A 20574-nucleotide genomic window follows, 5' to 3' on the forward strand; every position below is an offset into this window, starting at 1 on the left:
TGTGCCCACCCATATCAACCACAGGCCCTGCCAAAAAATCAGTTCTGGCTACACCTCTGTTTCAGTGCCTCTCAAAAACACCCTTTAGGTGACAGGCTTGGCTTTCTGCGCCATGCTCCAGGTGAACGACTTGGTCCAACCACTCCTAGACTAGATCTCTGGGCTGCAGCCCCCTTTATCAAGCATGTTAACAAAACAGGTTCAACTCAATTTTTGTACGTATAAGAGGTTCCCTTCAGGGACCTATGGTAACAAATTTGCAGTGACAAAGAAAGCGTCTTCCAAACAAAGCATTATTTGTTTATTCCTCAAAAGTACAAAGCACTTAGGTTTTTTTATTGTTTCTACTCTTTATTCTAACACATGAGTCTTACTTACAAAGGCTGCCAAGGAAAGTTTAAGAGAGAAGTACTCCTCAACCCAGCTAACTCCATCTCTGGTAGGGAGAAGCAGCCTGCCCTGCACAGCATCTCTGTCTCTTAGTGTCCGTGTTAGTGTCAGCCTCAGTCTGTTGATACCCTTTTCTGTCCCTCCCTTTTTGTAAGCTAGCATCTATAAGAGTTTATTATACCCTTTGATCTCTCTTTTGGCAAAATAGCTTTGTCATAAGGATTGGGGCCGAGGAGTCACCTCTTCACAGCTGTTGTGGTAGAGTGTTTTGGGTGCTCCTTATCTAGATCATTATTTTAACTTTGCGTGCTTTATTTCTTTAACAACCCCTTTTGAGCTAACTCCATAGCAAGAAATCCATCATAACCAATGTATAGAGGTATGCATGTTATTCAGACAAAATAATACAGTAGAACCCCATTTATCCAAGCCTCCATTATCTGGCTCTCAGTATTAACTGAAGTGGGTGGCGGGGCTCGGATTATCAGAATGAGATCTTTCTGTCTTCCCTCTACAGGAGTCAAGGATCTACAGCCGGGAAGGGGGCATGATCCAGAGGGACAGTTGCAGTAGTAGTATCAGACCTCCTGGGAATATATGGGATTTTGGAAAGCAAATTAATGCTTAGTCTGCATACATTAAGGGCCTGACCTCCTAAGGTGCTATGCACTTCCAGCACTCTCAACTCAGATCCCCAGCTTTTGTAAAGGGGATTTCTGAGGGCTGGAGCAATGTAATTTTATGTCCCAGAGGATAGACTGCTGGACTCGAGTCTCTTTACCTACTGAAGTGAAAGGGTCATAGAGATCTGTTTTTACTCAGACAAAACTTGCATTTACTTCAATGGCTTATCTGTATGGTGCCTGGTTTGATTACTTGAGCTGTGTACTATATATCCTTATTAGAAGCTGAAGGTGCTTATAACTTGCAGTATCAGATCCTAATTTACCCACCTCCCCACTCTGCAGTTTGGAATCCTTATTTATGAGGGAGACCTGGGGGCACTTTCCTGTGGGGATCCCATGACAGCAATGTTGGAACCATACTGCCAAAGTTTCTGAGGGGCGTGGGATAATTTTAGAGCCAACTGAGGAGGCAAAGGAATGACCTGGTGCCACTTTGAGGCTGGAAGAGAGCTTAGTCCCCCACATTAGTGGAATAATTACAGGGCAACCTCCTGAGTGAGAAAAGTTATCACTCCCCAATGGAAGGGAAAGATCCACCACAGATTTCAGCTCCCTATTTGAGTGTTAACAAGGAAGACATGCATTTCCTTTGCTGCTGCTTCAGATGAGGCCATTCAGGATGTTCTGTTCTGCTAACTGTTTTATAATTTATTTCCAGCATTGTCAGCATTCAACATTCCTCCCCTTCCTACTCATGATAGCTGAACATTTCTTCGTTTTTTATGAGCCTGATCCTGCTTCTGTTGAAACCAGTGGGAGTTCTGCCATTGAGGTCGATGGGAACATAATCAGGCCTCAAGAGCAGGGATTTATTACAACTCACTTAGCTATATGGAAGAATTCGAGTCACATGACCAGAGACTTTCCCATGCATTCTAAATTATTTTTATCTTGCTACTCCGCTTCCAAATCTCCCACCTGGGGCTGAAACCAAAGAGAATGAATCGACTATAATTACTACTTTTAGATAAGGACTACAAGTCATTGCTATCATTTTTCAGCAGAATCTCTCTAATATCCCTGTATCAGGTCTGTAATATACTTTTCAATGGTTTCCCTTAGGTTTGTCAAACGATTAAAAAAAATAATTGTGATTACTTACGAGATTAAAAAATATAATTGTGATTAATCGCACTGTTAAACAATAATAGAATAACATTTTATTTAAATATTTTTGGGTGGTTTCTACATTTTCAAATATATTGATTTCAGTTACAACACAGAATACCAAGTATACAGTGCTCACTTTATTATTTTTTTTACAAATATTTGCATTGTAAAAAAGATAAAACAAAATAGGATTTTTTTCAATTCACCTCATACAAGTACTGTAGTGCAACCTCTATCGTGAAAGTGCAATTTAGCATGAAAGCATGTCATCTGGAATGGTGGCTGAAACATGAAGGGACATACAAATGCTTAGCAATCTGGCACGCAAATGCCTTGCAACGCTGACTACTACAGTCCCATGTGCACACCTGTTCTTACTTTCACGTGACGTAAATAAGAAGCGGGCAGCACTATCTCCCATAAATGTAAATAAACTTGTTTGTCTTAGCGATTGGCTGAACAAGAAGTAGGGCTGAGCGGACTAGTAGACTCTAAAGTTTTACATTGTTTTGTTTTTGAGTGCAGTTATGTAACAATCTACATTGCTAAACTGCACTTTCATAATAAAGAGATTGTACTACAGTAGTTGTACGATGTGAATTGAAAAATACTATTTCTTTTTCTTTTTTACAGTCCAGATATTTATAATAATATAAAGTGAGCACTGTACACTTTGTATTCCTAGTTGTAATTGAAATCAGTATATTTGAAAATGTAGAAAAACACTGAAATATATTTATAATAAATTTAAATTGGTATTCTATTATTGCTTAACCATGTGATTAAAATTGATTAATCATGATTAATTTTTTAAATCTAGTTAATTTGTTTTGAATTAATCACTTGAGTTAACTGTGATTTATTGACAGCCCTAGTTTCCATTCCAAAAGTATTTAAAGTGCCAGTTCAAAATAAATATGAAAAGAGAATTATTTATGTCTGAAGGGAGAGTTATTCTGAGCAAACACAGAACATAAACATTGTTTGCCTTCTCCAGTTACATATTCATAACATTGGGAATACATTATGGAAAGGAAAAACAAAAATCACATTGTTCTATTCCTGTTGGTGTAATGATGCTAGAAACAGGGCATGGTTCAAGAAGGTAATTTTTCTTTACTTCACTTTAACCTGATTAGATGAAATAATGTTAGAATTGACTCTAACAAATTTAGGAAAGCAACTCACATCTGAAATCATGTTGTGATGGGCATAAAAGGAAATCCAAAAAATGACTATTGTTAATGTAATAAATTATCTGTGACTTCCATATATGGATCTAATAAACAAATAAACTGTGTTATCAATAACCCTTTATTTTAAAGGGTAACGTAGGCAACAAAAATCAGGCTGCATTAGAGATCAGTAACTGATGTTATCTTAAAAATAATCAGCATGAGAGTTTCGAGTTTGTAATGAAATTAAGGTGCCACAAATCTTTAATGATGGAAATGCAAAAGGTTGGACAGTTGCTGTAAAGGACATTCCAGGACTTACGCTTTTTTTTTTAAAAAAGAGTATAACATTATTCAGACAGATTAATTTGGGCTCAGGGGACATACTGTGTATGTTTAAGATTTTGGGGTCATTTTGATGTCATGCATTTGTGTGGAGTTAACTAAAAATTTAGGGAATCATGGACAGGGTTATAAACTTGGAGTACAAATCTTATTGTATTTTTATTTTGTATTTTATTCCTAACTTTCAGCCCATTTCCCTCTTTTTCTTAGAGTGAGAAACATCAGGAAGTATGTTTGAAAGAATTAGAGAACAATCTACAAAAATCAGAAAACCAGAACCACAGCATCCAGAATTATGTACAGTTTTTGAAAACCTCATATGTAACAATGTTTGGCTGATTTCTTTAATGTAAAATACTTTACAAGATTTGGCCCTTATTACTTAAAGTGCTCAGTGACCTTAACTCTCAGTAAAGTCAATGGAAGTTGAGGACACTTTGCTGGATTGAACCCTATGTCATTAGGGCTTCATAGGGAAATCCTCATTCCAAGTTTTGCAGAATTGGGTCCTACCCTGATGTATGATGATCATGTTCTGAATGTTTACATGGCATTACTAATCTGAAAAGATTGTGCAGTTTTTCCTTTCACTATTGTTCAAGAAATGCACTATCTCAATGAAAGATAAGTGTTCCTGTTATTCACTGTACTTCCGTTGCTGTAGAAATCCAGCTGGATTCAGTTTGCACTCCAGCTACCATGATAGTAATAGAAATCCTATTCTTAATATTCTGTAAATGTAATAAATAATTGAAAGAAAATCCCTTAAAATTATATATTATATGGAAGCTCTAAATGTGGTGACATGCCTCCTGATAATGGTCCCAATTCAGCAAGATATTTAAGAATGTCCCTAATTTTAAGCACATGGATACTTTATTTGAAGTCAATGGGATTCTCATGTGCCTAAAACGAATCACATGCTTAAGTACTTAGATGAACTGGGGCCAAGATGAAGGAAAGTCCTGATTATGGAAGTTGGTTTTCTATAGCAATAGTATAAAATATTATTACAGAATTGTGATATAGTTTTTAAAATATAACGGATTCAGATAACATCTAGAAATCTCAATATATAAATTTAAATGTATATTAAATATTCTGTTCTTTTTATATAAAAATGTAACTGAAGTTACTTCTTGTTTTCCATGCACACATTATAACTAATCTTTTGTCAACATATAAGAAACTACAAACAGTGAAATATTGTATGGTGCATCAGTGCTTTTCTTTTTTTCTTTGCAATTAGATATCCATTTCAACAAGCTAATGGTTTATGCGGTATTATTCTGCTGGTGTACACTCTACACTTTTTTATATAGAAAATTATTTAAGTATATTTGACTATTGTGTCAATAGCACAGTACTTTCTATTATAGTTTTTTGGTTGCCCTGAATTAAACAACTAACACTAAATTTTATTTTGATTAGTTTAATATTTTCCCCCACCACTATGAAGCATTAGCTATGTGTTTATAATTAATATTTCTGCATCTTGTATTTTAGAGGCTATCTTTGTGGCTTTGTGCCGCCTCATTTTTCAGCATACACAGCAGATTATGATCTTTATTTCCACATTACAGAATTCAAGTGTCTTCCCTTTATTTGTATTTTTCTTATTATGAGGCTTTTTCATTGGCTTTTTTCTCATAATGCTAGTGGCAAAGTTGGCATTCATGTCTTCATATCACTAAAATGATGTCATGTTTGTGTAATATACTGTACTTAACCTCATGATATGGAGCCACCAACAATGCACTGTGGAAGAAAACTTAATGTTATAAGCAACTTTTAAGGAGACTCTTGACCATATTACAAATCAAATCATGCTAACACTATTTTTATTACCTTGCTTCCAACCCATCAACAATGCTGCTGGTTCTCTCTTAAGCAGGAGGAAACCTTCAGTGTACAAGATGACTTGTCACTGGTTCTGCTATACAGCATAATATCCTGAGACATAACCTTCCCATTTTCATCCCAGGGAGTTGAATTCTATAGTCTGAACTCAGGGACAATCCCCCTTAGTTTATAGTACTTATAGTTTGTAAGACTATCAGCATTGTATCTGAAGAATTCAATATAACTGCCTAGATAGATTACTGTAGATCAGTGGTTCTCAACCCATGGGCCTCTTGTGGCCTAGTCAGCTCACAGCTGCAGCTCATGTGACATCCTCAGGGCCATACAGATAAATCTATATAGTGTGGATGCAGCCCACATAATACATAGAGGGCAGCATACGCAGCCCACAATGGTAAATAGGTTGAGAACCACTACTGTAGATAGAAGAAATTTAGGACTTGGCTTAGTAAATTTGATTTAACTCAGTTTATGAAATGAAACCTATATGTTTTTAAAATTCACTTTATAATCTTTGCAATCTGTAGTCTTCTGACAGGACCTTTCTGGAGTCTGAAGTCCTCCTTACCATGATTGCATTTTCCTGACCACGGTGACATTTTGTGGCTGTTCAGGATGGTGGTTTCTTTTCCCCCACTGTTGAAATAGGGCGGTTAGCCTCAAGCATAATTTGTTTTATTTCAACTGGGGTTATTCTTTTTATGAAGAAAGAGCCTGATTTATTTTATTTTCTAACTGGTTAAGTTCTTAAAATTCTCTCCAGCTTGTTGCTTATATTTCTAGCAACATTGTTAATACTGCCAATTTAATTCTTAATTTGTTTATTTTACTATCTAGAAAGGGGTCTGTTACACTACAGCTTTCCTTAGCAGAGCTATGTTGAACTGATGGAATTTTGGGTCTCTTACCCTTTAAATTATTTTTTTTTATTTGCCCTCCTACATCAGAGCCTACACTAGAGTCTACATCATCCTTTAGGGAGAACCAGGTTCTTCATTTCCTATATGTTTATCTTAAATCTCTGTCAAACAGGTCTTCATAGAATGTTGCTGTATATACTTTTCTACTGTCATTTTCATCTTTAGAGGCACTCCATGACAACATTACTGACATAAGTTTCCAACCCAGTTTTCAAATAAGCTTTTGATATTTTTCCCCAGAAAAAAATTCTTTAGATGTTTAGCTGCAGCTGTATCACTTCAAAAGAGAGAAAGTCAGTTGCACTGAACGTCTTTCTGGTTGTTACAAAAGGTTATAGAAGAATTGTCAAGCAGGATTATGAGGTCATCAGTACTATACTTGCTTACATGGTCATGTATATCTGTTTGTTATAGTACTTTCTTGTAGGAGCTTTAACAAGTGGGAACCTTCCCTGTCTGCTGCTCTGAGCTCATGTAGCCAGAGTAGCAAAAGATATACATTCTGCATGTCAGTTTGAACACCCTTTTCAAAGATGAATTCGTCCAGCAGAATGTGATCAAGAGATTTAAACTATGTAAGAACATAAACAGTTTGTGTTGTGTGTATAAAGACAAGGAGAAAAATAAGGCTGAAACATTGATAACATCTACACTATGCTGTTTTAAGAAACTTCTTTAGTTAAAATATATTTCACCAGAGCCTTTTAATTAGGCCTTTTAATACAAACCCATTCGTTCTGCATGCTGTAGAATTTTTACATTCTGGAGGGGACATCTGACTTACAAATAGTTTGTGCTGATGTAGCCTAGAGCAGTGGTTCTCGCAATGGTTTTTTTTTGTGGCCTCCAAGTATGGCCACCAACTCTTGCTGGTTGGCCGCATTGACCATTTTTCCTAATATACTCAGTTAACATTAGGAAAATCAAACATGCACATATACATGTCCAAATAAGTTCTGGGTTTTGATGCATCAATTGTGTGGATCAGAATATGGAGGAGCTCTTTGAAGGGAAGGGCTGCCTCACTTGACCCACTCACCTTTCAGCTGAGGGGGTTGCATGAAGAACTGCAGCTCCTGCCACGTGGCTGGAGGGAGTTACTTGTTCTTCCCCCCAGAGCAGCCAGTCTGGCTACATATGCAGCAACTGCCCTGAACCACCTGGCAAGAGACAGGGAGGGGGCTGCTTTTGGGAGGAAGAACTGCAGCTGAGGGAGGGGGCTGCTGTGGGCTAGGGGTCACTTGCACGGTTGCAGGCAGGGGGGGATGAATGGGTGAATGCAAGGACCCTGGAGGCAATCGAGCGGCTGGCAGGGAGGGAGGGAGGGAGGAAGGAAAGGGGCGGGTGTCAGAAAGGCAGGGAGGGAAGTGGGTGGAAGTCGGGACCCAGAGGCATTGGCGTGGCCGGCAGGGGAGAGGGGTGTGAGTGGCTGAATGCAAGGAGTCGGACCCGCATCGGGAGGCAGTCGCGCGGCTGGCAGGGAGGGAAGGGGTGAAAATCGGGCCCCCAGGCACTGGCGGGCAGGGCGGGGTGCGGACCCCGAGGCAGAGGCGGCGGGAGGCAGGGGGTCACTTACCTTAGCACTGCAGCCGGCGGCGGAAGGTGCTTCTGGGAGCCAAGATCCGGCGTTATTCACCCTGCGGGGGTCGCTCCCACGTCCCGGCGTGTGTCAGGCCGAGGCCACTGGCGCTGCCACGCGATGCTCGTGCTAGCACCGAAGCAGCCGTATTTGCTAATCGCTGCCCTTGTTCTGGTGACTTCACATCATGAAGCGGATTTTTTCCTTACGTTGTATTTTAGTGTCGCTTCCGTCCGGTTAGTGTCAATGTGAAACCAACCCAGGTTAGCTACCTGGCGGCTTGGCTTGAGTGCTGGAGCCTGGGGGGAGAGAGAAGCAGCTCACGAAAGGGACAGTGTCATTCAAAGGAGTTGTCTTTCCTCCCTCCTCTGTAAATATGTTTCTTAACACAACAAAGCCTAAACTGTTCTGTGTAGAATTATCTAGCACCATCTGAGGTGGGTGGCATGTCGCCCCTTCTACCCAGTGACAGGCCATCTCCATGCCACGTGTCCCTTCAGCCAGGTTCTGAGATTCTAACCAGGTGGAGTTTTGAGTCTTGTGGTCCGAAGGAAGCCAACAAGCACTCAGTCACTGCTCTGACAATTATTGATCTCTGATAAAAGGGGACGGAATGCACCAGCGCCCCGTTTCTCACTGTATGTGTGAAAGTGAGGATTTGAAGCAGAAGATGCTCATATCATATGCTTTAGATCTGTTAATGTCTGGGAAAACAGAATTTAAAGTAGAAGCATAAGTTTTAAGGCTACTCGGGGCCCCTGCCCTCTTTAATCCTGTCTGCCAAATAGCCTATTACTAGTAGTTTAGGGTGGATAGAAGATCTTTTATCTGTTTCCTATCCATGGCATAAAGCTGCTATAAATTCTGGTGTAAGATCTATTGATGGAGATTTTCCAGAGCGATAATAGAAACTTAATAGCTTCCCTCTGTAACCTGCCTCCTAAAGGAATTTGTTGATAGAAGACATATGGTCTCCACTGAGTTCCTTACAGCTGAGTCATCAGCCTGATGTGATATGTTACTAGTGCTCAAGCCTTCCCAATTCTCCTGCACAGGCCATTAGTATGCTTAGTAGTGACTTGAACCAAGATCTGGATCTCCAGAGAAGTTTAAAAAGGGGCTATTAATATCCAACTCATTCTAACTTCCACTAGAATCTTCACTGCTATCTTTTGCATCAGAGAGAATAAAGGAAAGTGATTAGTTCCTGTATATGCGCTTTTTTGCAAAGGCACCTGTCATTGCACCTTCCCTGCAAGGAGTTTGCAGATAAATATCTCCAATCACCTGTTTTCTGATTATTCTGGAAGTCCCCTGTAGAGTTATAAATCTGTGGAAAATTCTTTTCCTCCCCTTTCCTCTTCAAAAGGGCATTCCCCGTCATCTTACTTCTATTGGAATGTGAAGAGTTGCCAGAGAAAAGGCTAGAATCTAGCATAATTTTAGAATTATCAGTAAAGCCATCTGCCTCATTTTGCCATGTATGCTCTCTTCAGTGGCTTGGATACCACCATTTTATTGTCTTAGAATTTGTGTATGATCTCTTGTGGGACATCTAGAAGAGGGAGAATGTTTCAAATGGTCTGGAATTAGTCTGTTGATTCTGAGAAAGGACCCCAATTCCCTTTCCATGTTTGATTAGATGTGCAACCCACACTCCTTTGGAAGCCTTTCGTTCCATAATCATAGGAGGTACAAAAGGAAGGAGAGAATGCTTGGGCAGATATCCGGCACAGATTCAACAGCTCTCACATCCATTACTGTCTCTTCTTAATTGCCCAGGGGATAACAAATTGTCTTGTACTTAGTTTCTAATTTTACAGTGGATGAGGAAGAGGAGAAGAGGGAGTAATGGAAGTCAGAAGCCAAGAAAAAATGGGCTCAAGAGAAAGTAGATGGGTTAAAATTGCCAGTGAAAGGAAAACTTAATTGTCCATGACTGAGCTGAAATAGAGAATCTTGAGGAGGCTGAGCAGGGGATGATGGTGCAGGAATGAAGGTGAGCGTGACTGCATAGAGAAGGAAACAGTTCTTGTTTTCTCCATGAAGTAACTGGTGAGAGGTGGGCAGAGAGGGAGGAAGAGATTGGAAGAGACAGTGAGCCTGACTTATTCCATTCGCAGAATCCAGGCTGCCACCTAACAGTGGAAAATCAGCTATAACCTTTCCCCTGGTGGGAGTACTAAAGCCAGCCAGTGCAACCAACAATAAAAGCAGAACCACCAAGGAAGGGGATTGAGCTAGGGAACCAAGTAGATGCTCAAATTTCAGGCTGCTTTTGTTGGTGGGGCTCCTGTGGAGTTCTGGTTAGTTTAAAGCTCCATGGAAGAATGCTTCTGCAGACGGAGCTTCCCCCACAGGTATAGGGAGATTGCACACTTTCTAAGCCCATAGGAGTAAATTAATCCTGTTGATGCCCTTCTCTGGCAAGGAACTATAGCAGTGAGAGGGTATGTTTATTGTAAACCCTCTAGCTATCCTGATCTGCACTTTGGATTAGAATATTTACTCTTTTGTTCATGTTTGATCCCAAAGCTCATAACAACTGCATGATCGTATCGTGGTGAAGCTTCAGACTACCCATTGGTGGTGCAGTGATTACACATCATCACCAAAATGAAGTCAGATCTTGGCATAACATAGTGGGTTTGAGATCCATTGCAATTGTTCTTGCAATGGATCTCAATAAGCAGCCCAAAAGAATATCACCCTACCAAGTGATGAGTAAATTATTCCTGACCAAAGAAATCTGATACCATTTGACATTCTGATTGCATAGAAAGCATTTGGCCACTCCGCACCCCAGGAAATCTCAGACCTCTGAGGTTGACCTTCTCCACATTTTATTATTTTCAATGGTTAACAAACTACCAAATACCTGATACAGAGTAATTAACACAGAATGCTAATCTGTGTGGCTGATCTCTCTGTTTCATTTGAAAAGTGATAGAAAAAATATGCCTCTCGTGTGGATGGACATCTTCCCACAATCTCGCCACATCTTTTGACGGCACAAGTTATCTTTTTCTTCTGTAAAATTGTGCCTTCTGAATTACTGTTAGCATAAATACTTCAAATGCCCGTTTCTTTCATTGGCTTTACTAAAAATTGAAACTATGGCCTATCAGTTATACTTTATCTTAATGCAATCCTTTTAAGGTAACCTATAATACGTAATTTTTAGTGTAGTTTTTATACACCCTGCAACCACCTCTGTAACTTTAAACATTCCTCACCAAAACTTCTTTCATGCCAAGCCCTTTTAATTATCACTGTGACCACATGTCTATTCTTATCCTTGCAGAGAGGCAGTTTACTCCGCTGTGGCAGGAATCCACTTGCCAATTTACAGTCCCACCCACTAAAATGCCCCTTTGAATTATAAACTACTAAAGTAAACGTATTTTTAACAGCCTCAATTTTACAATCGTGCCTGGTTATCAAAACTGAAGTACAAAAATGCTCAGTTGGCATTTCAGATTATTTTCAGAATACAGAGTGTTCTTCCAGGTTACGTCTTTTTCCTTGAAAAAAAATTAATATACAGTATATTGTAAAACATGAGCCATTCGTTACTTACATTTAATTCTTTTCTGTAGGTTACAGCCCAATTTACGATAATCTTAAATGAGATCCCAAATTTTTGTACCTTTTTGCATAATTGTTCTAATGCATGTATGAATACTTCATTCTTTTTTTGGTTTTGTTTTTCTTACTTTACAACGTAATGTACTGCATTGTACTTTTTATGACTAGCATAAAGTATGATAACAGAATCCTAAGCAGTTCAAATGTTTTCAGTAAGCTTCCCCCCCCTCCCGCTTTTTTTTTTTAAACAAACTGTTGTATACTAGAAGAGGTCACATTTTAACTCAAGTCCAATTTGGCAGTAGCAAATTTGGGCCTGAAATTTGTAGTCACTTATATATGTGCTTAACTTTAAGCACACAAATTGTCCTATTGACATGTCCAGGGCCATTACTACTTTCTTACAGATTCATTCACGCACATTAGTTTTCAAATAAATTACTATCTGAAATATAATCATATTTAAAGATGGAAAATACCCACCAGATCTGTAGTATTCAATTAAAATGATCTAAGCCACTATGAATAGCAATTATATTTTTATTTGTTTTTAGTAGTGGGGCTTTGCAGTTGTTTCAAAATCAAATATCAAAAATATGTCATAATTACTTTAAGATGACAGCAAATTATTTTATCCTGTTAGTATTAACCATAATCCTAGTGTGTGGAGTACATGCGAAGCAGTACTGGTAGCTCCATTCCTGTGGAATGCTTACATTTTGCTAAGTTTCTAAGATCAGCAGTGGACTAGTTAACAATATTAACATTTATGTTGACATGATTAGATTTCAGAGTTGACTGTCCTGTGACAGAGGTCTGAACCTCTACCGATAATTCACAGGTCATGGAAAAAATTAAACAAAATTGCTTGGAAAGTATCATCAGGCTTGACCAAAAATGGCTATAGTTAGCAAAGATAAAATCTGAGCTAGATTTTAAGCCTTTGAAAGGCAGCTATTAATCATAGTTAAGGATTTTTTTTTCCTCAGTGGACTATCTTCTACAAGTTGGAGAATGAAGCTGTTTTACCAAACTTTATTGTGTGCATAGGTAACAGGAGAAAATTGGCTAGGAATGCGGAGGTAGTAGCCCTGGGTCAGGTTGGGCTTGTTAAGGAAGTCCTGAGGATAGCAGACAAAAGTGTTTTTGTAAACAGTAACGTGATGCCAACAGGTGGATGACAGTGTTCAGAAGGAGGAGACTGCTTTCAAGGGATGTAAGGTAATTATTTTTCTCTGTAACTAAGTTGAAAATACTTCATTTAGTTTAGTTCCATTTTCTATTTTTACTAAATCTTTTTATTTAGATTACTGTTGTAAGGGAAAACAATGAGAGTTCTGTGGCCCCTTAAAGACTAACAAATTTATTTGGGCATAACCTTTCGTGGGCAGAAAACCCACTTCGTCAGATGCAAGATATTGTAGGGGAAATTTCACAGACCTCCCCAACGAGAAAGGAGCCCCACAACTTCTAAATGTAAGTGCTGAAGTGTAAAGAGACCTTGAAACCTAAATTCCCAACTCAATCTTATTTAAGGATCATGGGGCATGACAGAGGAGTCTGCTCCCAATGAGTTGTGTTATCATCAGGTTGTGGATGGAGGAGAATGTAAGGGGGAAGCTGAAAAACCAGTGTGGAAATGAGTTGGCCACTGTGTTGGTCACACATCTATTGAGAGGAATGAGGCAGTTTGTGCTCAGCTGTTGGTTCAGGATGTCTGCATACCAAGCATGCTCAACTTCATTGGTTATTCAGTTTATGTTTTGAGGGCTATCTTTGCAATCATAAGGGCTAAAAGTGGTTTTTTTAAATGAAAGTTTAGATTCTGGAGCATCAGATGGCAAGCAGACACCATGAAAATGTACCACCTCCCCAAGCTTCTATTAGATGGCAGAATGCAATTCCCGAGGCAGACGGGCCAAAATACATGACAGGCCAAAATACATGACTATACATTCTCAATCTCACTATCCAAATCTGGTTAAAGAAATACCCTTTGCAAGCACATTTTTTAGAAATATGTAGCTCAGCTTTGATTATCCAGACTTCAACTATTTGAAACTCCCTGTTATCTAAAACAAGGTACTACCCACCGATGTTTATTAATTAGTGTGAGCATCTCCGTATTATAGGTATTTATCCCAAGTCCCCAGCGACAACTATCTAAGTCAGGAAATATATCACAATAAAAATAATTGTCTTTGGAAAACATCTAGTAAAAATACCTGGCGTAATACACTTGTTAAATGCATCTTAAATTACATTGAAAAGTGCAAATTTGAGCTAATGTTGGAGATCTCTATCATTTAGTCATGTCCAAATTATAGCCCTAATTTTAGCTGATGATGATCCAGCATGTGGTATTTTGGTGAAGTTAGAATGTAATGGGTCTTACATCTGCCTGGCATGCATGGATTTGAGATAGAAATATAAAGCTTTCTGTACCTGGGCCACAACCCATTTTTGTATTTTATTGCTTTTATTGAATGGGAGTTTCCCCCTCCACATCTTTCAGAGGTGGTCGTGTTTATTTCACTTTCAGTCTGCATAGGTAATAATGAGAAGGAAATGTGGTTGTCCTCTAATGACATGATCTCATCATGCAACCATCATCCAAGGTCTTAAACAAAACAAACTCCCCAGAGCAAAGTAAATCTCCACAACAAAATAAATTTCCACATCACTCTTTTGTGGCAGAAACATCTAAATCCTACCACGTCTTATTTTCTGTTATCACTTCTGCAGTAGTTTCTCACATACCTAAACAAGCAGTACTTACCCCCAGCAGCACACAGGACTTATCTGGGTCTATGAAATAAGCTTCTGTTCCCACTTCTATAAAATACCACTTGCTAGGATTCAGTTCTCTTCTTTTGGCTTCAATTACCAGACTAACATCTGGAAACAAGACTACTTTATGATTTTTGTACAATGTCTTGTTTCTTTCTAGCAGCCTAATCACTTAGTCTCTGTTCTTGGCATCTGATCAGGCCTTGAATAGTAAATTGTTAACAGGAAGAATTCCCTTGCCCTTCTGTCTTTTCACCATACTGATTGAACTAATAACTTTATGTTAATAGTAGGCACTATGTTCCATCCAGTTCCACATCAGTTTGAGCCTCGCATCCAGTAATTGAAAAATAATATCCCTTCTTGCCATGGTCCATTCCCACACTTAGCTTTTTCACCAAGATTTGGAACACTTTATCTCAATGTTCTTAAATAGTATCCAAAACCAAATTGCAGTCATCCAGTTTTTTACAAACCCTGTTCATATCCATTCTCTCTGAGTCTTTCAAACTCCCATTATTTGCCCTAAGATCTCTACATTTTTTCTAAAAGGTATTAAATGCCTTGGTTTCCTTTCATAGAACAGCATTTAAACTGTTGGACTGAGCAACGTTCTTCAAATATGCTTTCAGACATGAACAAATAGACGTTTTTTACATTTCCAAAACTCTGATCTAGCTTCCAAAATAGTTTCACTAGAGATGAGTTTGTCTGCCTTGAAATCTAAAATCTGAATTCTTGCATCACAGGTGTAAGTGGAGGCACAATTAGCCCTGAGATTTGCTATTGTTTGCATTTGGTCTTACTTTACGTGCCACTGTATGTATATATTCATAGATTCTAAGGCCAAAAAGGACCATTACAATCATCTAGTCTGATGTCCTGTAAAAGACAGGCAATAGACTTCCCCAAAAGAATCCATTTGGTAGATCTTTTAGAAAAACGTCCAAACTTGATTTAAAAATTGTCATTGATGAAGAATCCACTATGGCCCTTGGTAAATTGTTCCCATAGTTAGTTACTCTCACCCCTTACCCTTCTCTTAAATAGATTGAGCTGCTTGAGACGATCACTATAAGGCATGTTTTCTAATCCTTTAATCATTCTTGTGGCTCTTCTCTGAACCTTCTCCAATTTATCAACATCCTTCTTGAACTGAGGGAACCAGAACCGGACATAGTATTCCAGTAGCAGTAGCACGAGTGCCAAATGCAGAGGTAAAATATTCTCTCTAGTCCTAGTCCTACTCTAGATTCCTGTGTTTATGCATCCCAGGATCGCATTAGCTATTTTGGTAACAGTGTCACACTAGGAGATCATGTTCAGCTGATTATCCATCACCACCACCCTCTAATCTTTTTTCAGAGTCACTGCCTTCCAGGAGAGAAGCCCCCATTCTGTAAGGATGGCCTACATTCTTTGTTCTTAGATGTATATATTTAGTTGTATTAAAATGTATATTGTTTGCTTGCACCTACTTTACCAAGTGAATGAAGATCACTCTACACCCAAGAACAAGGAAGCCAAAAAATTAGATTTATTTGGCCACAAGGTGTATTTGAAAGCAAGCCTGTAACTGAGGGTGTCCAACCAGCAGGCACTCTTAGGCTGGTATCATTATAACATCTGGCAGTTACTGGAGAAATTTGCCAGCACCTTCCCACAGTCCTCCAAGCAGGAGTTCGAAGCAGTCCTGGAGGATGGGAGGGCAGTAGCCAGAGCCTCCCTGCAGGCGGCATCGGATGCAGCAGACACGGCTGCTCGGGCAATGGCTTCAGTGGTGTTGATGAGGAGAAAATCGTGGCTGCAATTGTCTGGTCTTTCAACAGAGGTCCAACAATCCATCCAAGACCTCCTATTTGATGGTTCCGCCCTCTTTGCAGATCAGAATGACTCCAGGCTGCACGGACTAAAAGATTCCAAGGACCACTCTGAGATTGTAGGGCCTCCACACCCTGTCTTCTTCCAGGAGATACTTTAGCCCTCTCATCGGCAGTGCTTCGGGGGTCAGACCTGGACTGAGCCCTACAGAAGGAGACATAAAAACTATAAGTGAAGCCAGGGCAATTCCCCGGCCTCAACATCAAGATCAGGACCCAGCCGCCACCCCTCAAAGGGAAAGTGAGGCTTTTGAAGATGCACTCGAGAGTGGCCTACTACACTTTACTCAGGATCCAGATTCCCAGTTATTTTCTTTCCACCTAACACCTTTCCCCCCCATTTGGAGGGTCATAACTACAGACCACTGGGTGCTAAACACAGTAGCTTTTGTCTATACCCTCCAGTTTCTTTCACATCCGTCTCCCTCCCCATCCCTCTTCAGAGACCCCTCTCACAAGCAACTCTTCATTCACAAGGTGCAGGCCCTACTGTGTGTGGGGACAGTGGAAGAGGTCCCTCAAGCATTGAAAGGAAAGGGTTTCTACTCCTGCTACTTTCTGATCCCAAAAGCCAAACGAGGGCTGAGGCCCATTCTAGACCTGCGTGCTTTGAACAAATTCCTCAAGAAACTAAAATTCCATATGGTAATTCTAGCAGCTATAATTCCCTCCCTGGATCTGGGCAACTGGTACGCCGTTCTCGATTTAAAGGACACCCACCTACATATTGCAATTTTATCAGTTCTTTTCAATTCTTTACCCAACATAGGCTCAATCCTGTGAAGTGAAGTTAATAGGTGTACTCACCAGCCTGGCTGGATCAGGGGCAGAGTGCTCAACTCCTTGCAGGATTGAGCTGTACATCAGCAATGAGTAATTACACCCAAGAGTCGTAAAAATTCTACCTCAACTAGAAGTTGTGTGTGTGATGCTGGAATTACTGGGTGAAGCTGTATGGCCTATGTCATGGTCATAATAGTCACTTCTGGCCTTAAAATCTATGAATACCTTGAATGCCTTGCAGTACAAACACAATGGGGCTGATCTTATGTAGTAGTAATTACCCACATTTCCCTGACCTGGTGCTGGAAGTACCTGAACTTTATCTATACTAACTTTGACACTGTTGTTCGCACCAGCGCGGTTCCTCTGGTGCTGGAAAACTGGTGTAAAGTTTTCTGGTATAGATACAGCCCACTGACTTCAGAGAGCGTTGCAAGTCCTCTGCATTGCTTAGGATCTGGCCTTTAGGGAGGTGATGGGTATCTCACAAGTATTTGGCCACATTCATCTCTCATCTGGGAGAAATTCATTTGCTTAAGTTAATCAAGATTTTTCAAATTTGTCAGTCTTTAGTAACAAATTGCACCCTGGATCATATTTTTTAATTATGGCCCTCATGATTACAATTCATGGGATAGAGCACATGGTAGCCATCTGAAAATGTATGTCTGTTTGATTTTCATTTTAGAGCTGTTATGGTTCTACTATATAAAACTGTGACCAAATACAAAATTATATTTTAACTACACACCTGTCTTTGGGTGACTACAGACTATGACCATATTCTTGAAATTATAAACAACAGACTTACAGTGTACAGATGAGTCCCTTCCAGAAGAACATATTGCTGACACGGCATTATTACTAAAACATTAAAAGCAGCTATATTTAGATACCTTTAAACGAATGAGCAGAGGTTTTTGTAGGACCTAACATAACTTTAACCATTATGAGACAAATTGATAGATGAGCTTTGAATCTATTCGAGAGGTGAGTCTGACTTTTCAGGTTTATTAGACTTGCTGCCTGGCTAGTCTTGTCCCACACTCATTAGCTGAAACTTTTCCTCTTCACTAACATTTTGAGCTTATAAAACAGAGGATATTACAATCTAAATAGGTGAAATTAAAGCAGATTTCTAGTTACACGTTAAAGAGCAAAGTTATTTGTTCAGCACCCAGTAAATAATAGATTCTCTACCAACACACATTTATAGAAATTACTTGTACATAATTTTTTCTGACTAGTCTAGTAAATTGTTGTGCATCAGGTTTTGATCGCTTGCCTCTTTTCATGTTAAAAGATCCATGTTAAACACAAAAAGTAGCAATAATAAAACTTTAAGTCTGCGAGACAAAGGGCTCTAACCTCAGCAAAATTACAGAAGCTAATGTTTCTTTCAATGACATTAACTCATCCAGTTGGGTGCACATCCTATGTATTTTCTGGTATATGATTATAGCAAACAATAATGTTTGAAAGATTGCACTGAACAAGGAAAAGAGAAACAGAAAATCCTGGTTTGGCTACTCATGAAGCTGCTTGAGTTTTTCAAGTGAGAACCACCTGTAGCTTCCACTGTAGGCCATGTCAAATCCTTTAAACCAAGCTTCACAAGTAGCATCATATTCATGAAAAACTAAAGCCAATTCCTTTCACAGGTTTTTGGCTTGCTGTAGCTAATGCCCCTTTCCCCAGCGGAAATTGTCAGCATCTGATTTTAGAGCTAGTGGAACTACAAAGGCAATGTAAAGCTCTTTAGTCTGGAGATAAGTAGTTTCCTGTACTTACAAGCTCCACTGTCCCTTGCATCAAACTTGTTAATCCTCTCAAATATACAGTTTCCTTCCTCCTCCTCACAACTGAGCTTTTAAATTGCTGTAGCCAAATAGCTAGGCTGTTAACTCTCTGCACATATATGCACAATCTTGACATGCACAGCTAACAGTGTAACAGTTTTCACAGTGCATGCTCACTCTTGAATATTCAAATGTCCATAACTTTGTTATCTTAAAGCAGTACCTTTTGTTCAAACATTGCGTAACACTTATGGCTTGATAAGGCCTATACATGCTACCAACTGAAGTTTCAGAGTTCAGCTATTTTTGAGTTATCCCCCAATAAAGAGATGGTCAGGATATTTTTTTAGGTGGGGGAAATGTATTTTAATTTTCCATTATTACTATTTATCTTGCAGGAGTGCCTTCGGGCCCCATTTAGGAACCTGGCTCCCATTGTTCCAGCACTACAGAAACATAAGAAAAGATTGTCCCTGCACTGAAGAGCTTATAAATTAAGTATAAAATGAGTGATAACTGGTGACTGCTACAAACAGACAAGGGGTAGTATAAAGTTTAATGCAAAAACAGCTGAAGGGACTTTCCCCAAATTTACAAACAAATTCATCATTAGGCATAAATATTGTAGAACATTATTAGTGTATGGTCTCGAAATACCAAATACATTGGATTCAAAAGGAAGGTGTTTTGGAGGCTTAACTACAGTGGCTGCTCTCAAGCTGAATATGATATACAAATGTGAACAAATTTTGTCACGTTTTTTTACACCAAATGCAACCAGTTAAGTCAATGAGGTTGCAGGGAATGTAAGTCATGGCAAAATTTGATCCATTTAATAGACATTTGAAGAACAAATGCTAATGGACAACTACCTTGTTCCTTGGGTTTGGATCTATATCTGTCTCTTAATGTACCTGGTCAATTTTAATCAGAAATACAGTAGGCCAGTACTGAATCACCAAACCTGTGTGGCTGCCTGTCTGTAACTGCCATCACAAACATCTAATTTATCATAAATTTACTGGATCAAGGAAACTGTTTCAGAAATATCACCTTTAAAAAGTGGTACTTTGGGAATTGAGATCTGTCCATGGGGTAGTTCCTGGACAATTCTGTTATGTGTCACACACAGAAACACTGCTTTTGGAGAAACGCTAGGAGATGTGGTATCATTTAACACGTGTTATTAGCTATGATGTAGTATGGGTAATGAAAATAACCAATTACTTATAGGCCTCTAAATTCTGCTGTCTTCCAAGTTACCTGAACCTTTCCAAAATGTTGGCTCTTCCTTAGTAAAAACACCTTACATTTATTATCTAGCATTTTTTCCTTTCCACTGATCTAATGTGTAGTTAGTTCCCTTTGATATTTCTATATAATTGCACAAAGGTCTAATCTCTAAGCATGCTATTGAATTTTTATTTTACTGAGTCAATGTGCTGGTTTATACTTTTCCTAATTTTCTTGAGAGCTGGAAACAATTGAAGAGCATTTATATACTAAGCTGAAGTGGTATGTGCAAGCAGATTTGTAAAGATTTTAATTAAGCCAGGGCTTTCTGTGATCAGTGGACTTTGATGTTTTTCCTTAAAAGAAAAGAGGGGTTTAAATTAATTGTGGCAGTTAATTACACTAATAAGCAAACCCAACTATCTGTGCTAAC

General features: G+C 39.1%; 1 protein-coding gene across 5 annotated transcripts in view; it reads left to right on the plus strand.

Annotated features, from left to right (window-relative positions):
- ODF2L (outer dense fiber of sperm tails 2 like) overlaps nt 1-5240 on the plus strand; it is a 41822-nt gene extending 36582 nt beyond the window's left edge. For 2 of the 5 annotated variants that reach the window (XM_067538530.1, XM_067538531.1), the window contains one exon: nt 3917-5239. In XM_067538530.1, the coding sequence (XP_067394631.1) occupies nt 3917-4045 (129 nt within the window). In that variant the 3' untranslated portion in view covers nt 4046-5239. Of the gene's footprint in view, nt 1-3916 lie in introns of all 5 variants that reach the window. The other 3 variants (XM_067538536.1, XM_067538532.1, XM_067538535.1) reach the window with 3 other exon arrangements.
- Nucleotides 5241-20574: the final 15334 nt, after the last annotated feature.

Source organism: Emydura macquarii, unplaced genomic scaffold, assembly GCF_026122565.2.
Source record: "Emydura macquarii macquarii isolate MOO-44397 ecotype Brisbane River unplaced genomic scaffold, CSIRO-AGI_Emac_v2 contig_480, whole genome shotgun sequence".
NCBI lineage: Eukaryota > Metazoa > Chordata > Testudines > Chelidae > Emydura > Emydura macquarii.